An 11,252-nucleotide genomic window follows, 5' to 3' on the forward strand; every position below is an offset into this window, starting at 1 on the left:
TTCACATCAAATCAGCACTTGTATGATTATGTGAATGTTTGTATTTGTGTGTGTGTGTGTGTGTGTGTGTGTGTGTGTGTGTGTGTGTGTGTGTGTGTGTGTGTGTGTGTGTACTAATTAAGCCTGGATCATACATATAAATATACATCATTTACGTTTCTTTCACTTATTTAAACACTTTCCAATGTCGAAGAACAGTAAGAATTCAACAAATAGTATTCATATAAAGTTTAATTATTTATTAAGTTGTTAACTCACTAACCCACACAAAACAAGCAACACACTAGATTTCATTTTGCTTATTAGATTCTTGGTGTTTATGCAAGATAAGATCTGTGTTTATGGAAGAGTAATCAGAAGCCGTCGTAGCCCAACTGTGGGAGCGTCCTCCGCGGCCTCGTAGTCCAGCTGTGGGAGCGTCCTCCGCGGCCTCGTAGCCCAGCTGTGGGAGCGTCCTCCGCGGCCTCGTAGCCCAGCTGTGGGAGCGTCCTCCGCGGCCTCGTAGCCCAGCTGTGGGAGCGTCCTCCGCGGCCTCGTAGCCCAGCTGTGGGAGCGTCCTCCGTGGCCTCGTAGTCCAGCTGTGGGAGCGTCCTCCGCGGCCTCATAGCCCAGCTGTATGAGCGTCCTCCGCGGCCTCGTAGCCCAGCTGTGGGAGCGTCCTCCGCGGCCTCGTAGCCCAGCTGTGGGAGCGTCCTCCGCGGCCTCGTAGCCCAGCTGTGGGAGCGTCCTCCGCGGCCTCGTAGCCCAGCTGTGGGAGCGTCCTCCGCGGCCTCGTAGCCCAGCTGTGGGAGCGTCCTCCGTGGCCTCGTAGTCCAGCTGTGGGAGCGTCCTCCGCGGCCTCGTAGCCCAGCTGTATGAGCGTCCTCGTAGCCCAGCTGTGGGAGCGTCCTCCGCGGCCTCGTAGCCCAGCTGTGGGAGCGTCCTCCGCGGCCTCGTAGCCCAGCTGTGGGAGCGTCCTCCGCGGCCTCGTAGTCCAGCTGTGGGAGCGTCCTCCGCGGCCTCGTAGCCCAGCTGTGGGAGCGTCCTCGTAGCCCAGCTGTGGGAGCGTCCTCCGCGGCCTCGTAGCCCAGCTGTGGGAGCGTCCTCCGCGGCCTCGTAGCCCAGCTGTGGGAGCGTCCTCCGCGGCCTCGTATCCCAGCTGTGGGAGCGTCCTCCGCGGCCTCGTAGCCCAGCTGTGGGAGCGTCCTCCGCGGCCTCGTAGCCCAGCTGTGGGAGCGTCCTCCGCGGCCTCGTAGCCCAGCTGTGGGAGCGTCCTCCGCGGCCTCGTAGCCCAGCTGTGGGAGCGTCCTCCGCGGCCTCGTAGCCCAGCTGTGGGAGCGTCCTCCGCGGCCTCGTAGCCCAGCTGTGGGAGCGTCCTCCGCGGCCTCGTAGCCCAGCTGTGGGAGCGTCCTCCGCGGCCTCGTAGCCCAGCTGTGGGAGCGTCCTCCGCGGCCTCGTAGCCCAGCTGTGGGAGCGTCCTCCGCGGCCTCGTAGCCCAGCTGTGGGAGCGTCCTCCGCGGCCTCGTAGCCCAGCTGTGGGAGCGTCCTCCGTGGCCTCGTAGCCCAGCTGTGGGAGCGTCCTCCGCGGCCTCGTAGCCCAGCTGTATGAGCGTCCTCCGCGGCCTCGTAGCCCAGCTGTATGAGCGTCCTCCGCGGCCTCGTAGCCCAGCTGTGGGAGCGTCCTCCGCGGCCTCGTAGCCCAGCTGTATGAGGGTCCTCCGCGGCCTCGTAGCCCAGCTGGGGGAGCGTCCTCCGCGGCCTCGTAGCCCAGCTGTGGGAGCGTCCTCCGCGGCCTCGTAGCCCAGCTGTGGGAGCGTCCTCCGTGGCCTCGTAGCCCAGCTGTATGAGCGTCCTCCGTGGCCTCGTAGCCCAGCTGTGGGAGCGTCCTCCGCGGCCTCGTAGCCCAGCTGTATGAGCGTCCTCCGCGGCCTCGTAGCCCAGCTGTATGAGCGTCCTCCGCGGCCTCGTAGCCCAGCTGTGGGAGCGTCCTCCGCGGCCTCGTAGCCCAGCTGTATGAGGGTCCTCCGCGGCCTCGTAGCCCAGCTGGGGGAGCGTCCTCCGCGGCCTCGTAGCCCAGCTGTGGGAGCGTCCTCCGCGGCCTCGTAGCCCAGCTGTGGGAGCGTCCTCTGCGGCCTCACAGTCCAGAGTTCCACACATAGACATAGCTTCTTCTTTTACAGCTCACATAATAAATGTTTTTTATACTTTTCTTTATTATTAAGATGTGAGTATTAAGTTGGAAAGAAACCTGCAAATAATAATTTTTTATTTAGAAGATATGTAGATAAAATTGGAGATCAAATCTATATGGATGTGACTGTGGAACATTAGTATGTCCGGGACACTGTGCTGCAAAGATATCATCTTTTGGTCACCTAAACGTTTCTCACAACTTTGATGTAAATTATCTGTCCATGTGCGCGGGTACCATCCTAGCAGTCTTCACCTTGTTGTGTTAACAGAATCATGAAATAACTTTCTAGCCTATACTATTCCTGGTGCCTTCTCTTCGTCTCACCTAAGTTTAGTGCATTGCATTTGTCAGTGTTAAAGGAAAGTGACCATCTGTCCGACCACCGCTTGAGCGCATCAAAATCTCCTTGTACTCTCCCTCAAACGTCTTCGCTTGTAAATCTCAGCAATTATGCATAATCCGCAAGTAAGGATACTTAAGACTTTCTTCTCTTGGGTTGATGACATTTATTACAATTTGAATGACCCAAATGATCTCTCGGTGGTACACTACTTGCATTTTTTTATACTTGCAACTGTTCGCTGCTGATTTCTCTTCTTTCAGCATTATCCTCTGTTTTCAACCAATGATATGATCTCTCCTCCACACCAGCACTCCTTTAGTTATGAAATCCTGGTCGTCAATTTTGGGATGGAGACCTACTAAATGGAACTGATTTACACGTTTGTTGATTATCAATGAAAATAATGGCAGCTAACTTTTCTTCCCTTAGTTTTATCAGTTTTATTTAAACAGAATTCTTATTAACTTGTAGTGCATTATCTGCCTTAACTAAATCCATGCTGGTGCTCTGAGATAATTTTTTTTTTAGTGTTCCAGGAGACGTTTCCTTGCAAGCTTCTCTAGCGCCTAACTGAGAATGGTCGACAATGAAGCTACTGTGTAGTTTAGTGGCTCCTGTGTCCTTTCTTTCTGGCACGTTGGCACTACACTGGCTGTCTTCCATTCTTTTGGCTACTCTCTCTTTTTTACTGATGAGTGGAAGAGTTAATGGGAGGCTCAAGTCCGCAGCTACATCTTTCAGTCCCCACTAATACCATTTGTTGTTTACAGTATGTTGGTGAGTGTTTATGACTCATATGTGGCTTACAGTATGTTGGTGAGTGTTTATGACTCATATGTGGCTTACAGTATGTTGGTGGGTGAGTGTTTATGACTCATATGTGGCTTACAGTATGTTGGTGGGTGAGTGTTTATGAGTCACATATTGCTTGCAGTGTACTCACCTAGTTTTGCTTGGGGAGATTGAGCTTTGTCTCTTTGGTCCCGCCTCTCAACCATCAATCACCTGGTGTATAGATTCCTGAGCTTCTCACGCTCTATCATATCTACATTTGAAACTGTATGGAGACAGCCTCCACCACATCACTTCCTAGTGCACTCTATTTACTAACTACTCTGACACTAGAAAAGTTTTTTCTGTTGTGTCTGTGGTTCAGTTGCGTACTCATCTTTCACCTGCGATCCCTTGTGCATGTACCACCTGTGTTAAATAATGTGTCACTGTCTACCCTGTCAATTCCCCTGAGAATTTTGTATGTGGTGATCATGTCTCACCATGCTCTTCTGTCTTCCAGCGACGTGAGGTGCAGTTCACGCAGCCTTTCCTCATAATTCATGTAACTTAGTTCTGGATCTAGATTAGTGGCATACCTCAAAACTTTTTCCAGCTTCGTCTTGTGCTTGACAAGGTATGGGGCTCCATGCTGGGGCCGCATACTCCAGGATTGGCCTTACATATGTGGTATACAAGATACTGAAGGATTTCTTACATAGGTTTCTGAAGGCAATTCTGATGTTAGGCAGCCTCGCATGCGCCGCCGATATTATTCTTCTGGTGTGGGCTTCAGGAGACAGGTTTGGCGTGATATCAACTCCTAGATCTTTCGCTCTGTCTATTTCTCTCTCATTTGGTATTCACTATCTGACCTCCTATTTCCTCGACCTAGTTTCACCATTATTCATTTACTTGGGTTGAACTTTTGTAGCCATTTATTGGACCATTCTTCCAGTTGGTCTAGGTCATCTTGAAGCCTTATGCAATCTTCTTCTGTCTTAATGCTCCTCATAGTTTTTGAGGAGGACATATACCAGAAACAGTATAGGTCCAAGGACTGATCCCTGTGGGACTCCACTGGTGACGCTCCGCCACTCCGAGACCTCCCCTCCTTACAGAGACTCGCTGTCTTCTGTTGCTTAGGTACTCCCTTATCCAGTGGAGTACCTTCCCTTTCACTCATGCCTGCATCTTCATCTTGTGCACTAGTCGCTTATGTGGCACTGTGTCAAAGGCTTTCTGGCTAATTCAAGAATATGCAGTCTGCCCACCCCTCTCTTTCTTGCCTGATTTTTGTTGCCTGGTCATAGAATTCAATTAATCCTGTGAGGAAACAGAAACTGATCCTTAAGTAACAGGGGCCGTAACATTAGAGACAACTCCCCAAACCGTTACCAAGGCTATAACAACAGAGGTAACAACAATAACAGGGGCTACAACAACAATAGGAACTAGAATTTTTTCCAAGGGAACAAGGACAGTAGCGACAACGGAGACAAAGGCGGAGACAACAGGCGCCAAACACTGAACAACAACCAATCTGATCGGTGGAACAGCATGAACAGATACCAGCTGGAAGGAGGCCGAGACAGAGAGTGGAGAGATGGAGATCGGAGAAACAACGGAAACAACGTGAACAACACCAGAGGGAGGGAAGTTTAAAGCAAACTGTCGTTTACAAAGTCCCCTTAACCCAACATGAGAGGAAACTTCTGGAGAGGAGACTGAGTTGTGTGATAGGCCCACCAGCACGCAAGATACAACAGGACACCATTGACGCCTTAAGCACCAGCTTGGAAAACAGTATCAACCAAATCTGGAGCACCCTAAGACCTGACCAGGTTAGGTTTCAGCGAGCACCCCCAAAAAACTAAACTATCCCTCTCTTTCAGGTACCTCCACCCAAGGAAGATGAAACCACAACCAAACTACAACTTGGTGGGACTGAAGGAATGACACAAAGCGCAGACACAACTGCAACCTGCCCCGAGAGGGGAGGAGAGCCTTGTCAACACTGAAGTCGAGAACGGACATCGTGATTAAACCCGCGGATGAGGGAGGCACCGTCGTCGTCGTCTGGAGACTGGATAACTATACACGGGAAATGGAACGACACCTGGCTGACACAGCGGCATACCACCGGATCATAAACCAAGACGCTACTCTGAAGAACGCCCAGACAAAGAGCAGGAATTTAGTCCTCAAGCTTTTTAAAAATAAAGACCGAGATGGGAATGATGGGCTCATGCAAACAAGGTCAAGGGACTTTTACTTAGTCTTTGAGTCTGCCATCCTGCAGCTTTATCTTCTACCAGAGATTCACAAACCAGAGAACGAGATCACAGGAACGTTGCAGAAGAGACCAGTGCTGGGCGGCTGCCGGGCTCCTACCAGACCGGATAACTGGATGTGTACAGCCTTCCTCAACCCCCTTCTACGTCTCCTACCGGAACGCCTTCAAGACACAACAGACTTCTTGAACAAGGTAACCAGCATCAGAGATCCAGCTCCATGCAGAGCCTGCCTTTTCTCAATGGATGTGGTATCGCTCTACCCGAGCATATCACAGAGAGAGGCAGCCAAAGTGGTAGCAACCTTTTTTGATGAAAACGAACAGAGAATTACACAACTGCGAGAAGCGGGAGTATGGAGGCCGCCTCACAAGCAGTTATTTAAGGAAGCAATACTCCATGTAATAAGGGATACCCTCCTTCAATTCGATGGTAAGGTATATAGACAGACAAATGGCACTTCCATTGGAGCGTCCAGTAGCGTAACTATTGCTGACATCTTTATGCATGTAGTATTTGAAAGGGAGAGATCCCACAGAGAAGACGCCCCAGCAGTGTACCATAGACTGGGAAGCATATGAAGCTAAAACAGAAGATTTTTGGACCTGTAAATTTGTAGACCTCATCCTGGAAACATTCTTGTATCAACATGTTAAACAAGCTACGAGGATGAGGGAAGGGGTCGTTCCCTCCATGCTAGATTTCATATATACCAGGAAGGAGGAAGAAATATTTGACATTCAGTACCTTCCTCCCTTGGGTAAAAGTGACCATGTCTTTTTGGAAATAAAGTATGCAATGCGTTATAATCTGGAAGAAAATAAGAAGGTTGATGCAATTGAAAAACCTGACTTTAGGAGAGGACATTATGGCAACCTTAGAATTTTTTTTAGTGAGTATAATTGGACAGACTTGTTGCTAGTCAAGGAAGTAAATGAGATGTATGTCATGTTTTGTGAAATATATGATAAAGGCACAAAAAAATTATACCAAAACAGAGATGCAGAACTAGGAAACAGGATTGATTCAACAGAAATTGCGAGAGAGCCAGAGACCAAAAGACACAAAAATGGAATCAATACAGGAAGAGGCCAATTAACCCCCAAACATACCAGCGATACAAAGATGCGAGAAACAACTACACGGCAGTGAGGAGAGAGGCAGAAAGAAATTTTGAAAAAGGGATTGCAGACAAATGTAAAGCAGAACCAGGTCTATTCTATAAATTCATAAACAACAAATTGCAGGTAAAGGATAATATTCAGAGGTTGAAAATGGGAAATAGATTCACGGAAAATGAAAAGGAAATGTGTGAAACATTAAACGAAAAGTTCCAAAGTGTGTTTGTACAAAATGAAATCTTCAGGGAACCAGATACAATAAGAATTCCAGAGAACAACATAGAGCACATAGAGGTGTCTAGAGACGAAGTGGAAAAAATGCTCAAGGAGCTAAATAAGAACAAAGCAGTTGGTTCAGATGGAGTTTCACCATGGGTTCTGAGAGAATGTGCATCTGACCTCAGCATTCCTCTTCAACTGATTTTTCAGGCATCCCTGTTTACAGGAGTTGTAGCTGATGTGTGAAAAAAAGCTAACATAGTTCCAATCTACAAAAGTGGAAGCAGGGAAGACCCCCTTAATTATAGACCGGTATCATTGACAAGTGTAATAGTCAAATTATTGGTAAAAATAATTAAAACTAAATGGATAGAATACCTGGAGAGAAATTATATAATATCAGACAGACAGCATGGTTTTCGATCTGGAAGATCCTGTGTATCGAATTTACTCTATGATCAAGTTTCTATGATCGAGCAACAGATATATTACAGGAAAGGGAGGGTTGGGTTGACTGCATCTATCTGGACCTAAAAAAGGCTTTCGACAGAGTTCCACATAAGAGGTTGTTCTGGAAACTGGAAAATATTGGAAGGGTGACAAGTAAGCTTCTAACATGGATGAAAATTTTTCTGACTGGTAGAAAAATGAGGGCAGTGATCAGAGGCAATGTATCGAACTGGAGAAATGTCACAAGTGGAGTACCACAGGGTTCAGTTCTTGCACCAGTGATGTTTATTGTCTACATAAATGATCTACCAGTTGGTATACAGAATTATATGAACATGTTACATGTTCATATAATTCATATAAGAACATGTTCATATATGTTCATATCGCCATCCATGTTAAATACATGGATGGCGATATACTAAAGAAATTGTTCACGACTTTTGTTAGGCCAAAGCTAGAATATGCAGCGGTTGTGTGGTGCCCATATCTTAAGAAGCACATCAACAAATTGGAAAAGGTGCAAAGACATGCTACTAAGTGGCTCCCAGAACTGTTGGGCAAGAGCTACGAGGAGAGGTTAGAGGCATTAAATATGCCAAACTAGAAGACAGAAGAAAAAGAGGTGATATGATCACTACATACAAAATAGTAACAGGAATTGATAAAATGGATAGGGAAGATTTCCTGAGACCTGGAATTTTAAGAACAAGAGGTCATAGATTTAAACTAGCTTAACACAGATGCCGAAGAAATATAAGAAAATTCACTTTCGCAAACAGAGTGGTAGAGGGTTGGAACAAGTTAGGTGAGAAGGTTAAGAAGGTTAGCCTGAGGAAATGCTCAACTACGCCCAAGAGAAACTACGAAGGAAGACCAGAGAACAACTTCTCAGGCCCTCGGCCCCACGGTTGAAGGATAGGAGATGAATCCTCCCTACACTGTTCTTTCCTGGTTTTCTGGGAAACTAAAACAGAAATCTCAGACATATGGACCTGGATGAGGGAGACATACAGTGACCACCCCTCTTGAGAGAATTTTTCGCAAAATCCACCAATGATTGCGTGGAGGCGAGGTAAGTCCCTCAAGGATCACTTCGTCCGAGCAGGTCTACAACCCGGCACCCACGACCCGACAAGGGAGTAGGACAACCATGCCGAAGGAACCCGTCAACACCCACCAGCGCAGACCTAACCTGACACAGGAGCCTGCATAACACACCATGGTAACCGAAGTATATGGAGTGGTAAGGAGGGACTTACTTGCAAACAGTCATATTTGGTGTATGTGGGGTCATAACATCCTTCCATCGCAAGAGATGGGTACACGATTGCACAGTGTACACATCCATACTGACATGGACCGCAAAACAATATCATGAATTATATATTCACGATCAATAGTTAAGAGTTGCACAACACTAAATGCAAGCAATAATATTAATAATACAACAATAATAATATAGCATCATACAATACAGTATATATAATACAGATATAATAAATCATCAAGTTTATATGAAACTACAAGTATATAGCAATATACAAGCAAATACAACCAGGAAGTTTTATGACGGTCTCTCAAATTCAGGTATTTCTCAGGAAAACACCTGAATTAGGCACGGGCTAAGACATTCAATTTTCCAGGAATATGATGTATGTGGAGATTAAATTCCTGCTAAAACAACGACCATTTTAAAAACTTCTGATTATTAAGCTTTATTGTCTCAATGAATGTTAAAGGATTATTGATCAGTATACACGTCTACCTTATTCCCTTGTAAATAGATTTCGAATTTTTACATGCCAAAACAGGAGCATAAACCTCTTTCTCAACAACACAGTAATTCTTCTCTGTACTATTAAATTTTCTCGAAAAATAATATACTGGATGTTCTTCACAATCAATTCCGACTTGGAGTAGGACAGCACCTGTCCCCAAACCAGAAGCATCTATATACAGTACAAAAGGCTCATCAAACTCTGGACCAGCGAGAACTGGAGATGAAGACAAAATACTTTTTAAACCATTAAAGGCTTCTTGACACTGGGTAGTCCACTTAAACTTTATCTTGCAAGAAGCGAGAGGACGGAGTGGAGCAACGGTGCCCAAGCACTTGAACCATCGGGGATCGAACACAAACGTATTTTATAAGCAACACAGATCTTATAAATTTCAGCAAACTGAAGTGTACACAGTTGTTCTCACCAGTTCTTTAAGGTTTATCAGTTAGTTATTGAACTAAGTTAATTAATCAATATTAAAGTTATGTTTATCAGTTAGTTATTGAATTACGCCTGGAACCCGTAGGTGCGGGACTCTGAAGTCCTCCTCCTTGGGCTCTAGCAGCCCCAGGCTCTGCTTCAGGAGGCTGGGGTCGTTCTTGCACTTGCTGGGGTGGTTCTTCTCCGGCCCCGACCACGGCGGTCTCCGGGTTATGAGTCCCTTCGCCAGCTTCCAGGTCAACTCCGGAGCTCACAGTTCCTGCGACGGCGCTGGAACCAATCGTATTGGCGTTTGCTTTTCCATTGGAGACTTTCGGCGCCGTGGAGAGGGGGGGACCTGCTGCATGGTTGACAGCTTCTCCCCCGTATCAACCTACCCTGGCTTTGTGCCCTGGAGAGGCCACTCCAGACCGACAACCAGAGCACAACTCCATAGTCTCCTGAGACTGATGAATGTCTGCTACTACTACGACTAGAAGATATAGGTAATAATATATATGTAATAGTATTAGTTAACACAAAACTATATATTGGAGGAACTCTACAACCTGTAATAAGAAGTCTTGTACTTTGAATGTAACCAATGTTGTAACCCTTTTTGTGTAATGAAATTTTAAATAAAATAAAACGAAAAATAAAAAAAGTACAGAGGTGGTATGAGAAGACAATATGTAAGTGTGCGCGGGTGCCCCACAAGGCTTCCCCTGATGCTGCATGTCGTCTTCTTCGAGGTCGAGGGTCCCTACAAACGCAACCAAAGATGGTACCCCCTATATATTTATATAACCTATATCTATAAAATAGAATGTTTATCCGAGGCTGGTGACCAGACACTTGGTGGGACTAGCCTCGCCCAGCTTTCCCAGATGAGTCATGTTGGGTAGGGGAGCGTCATAGCCTAGTTGGTGTCGGCCGAATTGTAATACTTTAAGAAATATCGGCATTTATATTAATAGCAAACCTAAGACAACCGTGCAGTAATAACATCTATGTAGGAGAAATCCACAAGGTCCGTGACGAGGGTTCGAACCTACGTCCGAGAGGATCCCAGATGCTGCCTTAATCGACTGAGCTACGACATGGTACAAGATTTGCAACCACAAGTTCTACTGACCTTACTTGGATCCTGCAGCCTCTCCGAGACACAAACCAGGATTTTACACAATTCCCCCCATGAACCAGAGCTCTGTCAATAAGCCGTTCTACCTCTTTAAAAAACGAAGTAAGGGCGAAGAGGTAGAGCGGCTTATTGACAGAGCTCGGGTGCATGGGGGGAATTGTGTAAAACCCTGGTTTGTGTCTCAGAGAGGCTGCAAGATCCAAGTATGATCAGTAGAACTTGTGGTTGCAATTCTTTTACCATGTCGTAGCTCAGTCGATTAAGGACGCGTCTGGGATCCTCTCGGACGTAGGTTTGAACCCTCGTCACGGACCTTGTGGATTTGTTCATTTGATGCATCACGCTATTGTGATTTCTGTGTGTAATCTATGTAGGAGCTTATGATATATTAATAGCAGTGCCTATAAGCAACACATCCATCCTCCATCGTACATATATTGATGTAATGGACAATTGGATAGTAGAATTTGGTATTATTGAATTTGGATAAACCGGCAAAGGTTCCGTCAAATCAAATCAAATGTTTATTCAGGTAA

The 11,252-nt window shown here is 46.5% G+C and overlaps 1 protein-coding gene across 1 annotated transcript; it reads left to right on the forward strand.

The window, feature by feature from the left end:
* Nucleotides 1-5,394: 5,394 nt before the first annotated feature.
* LOC123768572 (uncharacterized) lies at nt 5,395-6,162 on the forward strand. The gene has a single exon (XM_045759222.2). It carries the CDS (start codon nt 5,395-5,397, stop codon nt 6,160-6,162), a length of 768 nt encoding a protein of 255 aa, XP_045615178.1.
* The last annotated feature ends 5,090 nt before the right edge of the window (nt 6,163-11,252 follow it).

The sequence above is a fragment of the Procambarus clarkii genome, chromosome 17 (assembly GCF_040958095.1).
Source record: "Procambarus clarkii isolate CNS0578487 chromosome 17, FALCON_Pclarkii_2.0, whole genome shotgun sequence".
NCBI classification, from domain to species: domain Eukaryota; kingdom Metazoa; phylum Arthropoda; class Malacostraca; order Decapoda; family Cambaridae; genus Procambarus; species Procambarus clarkii.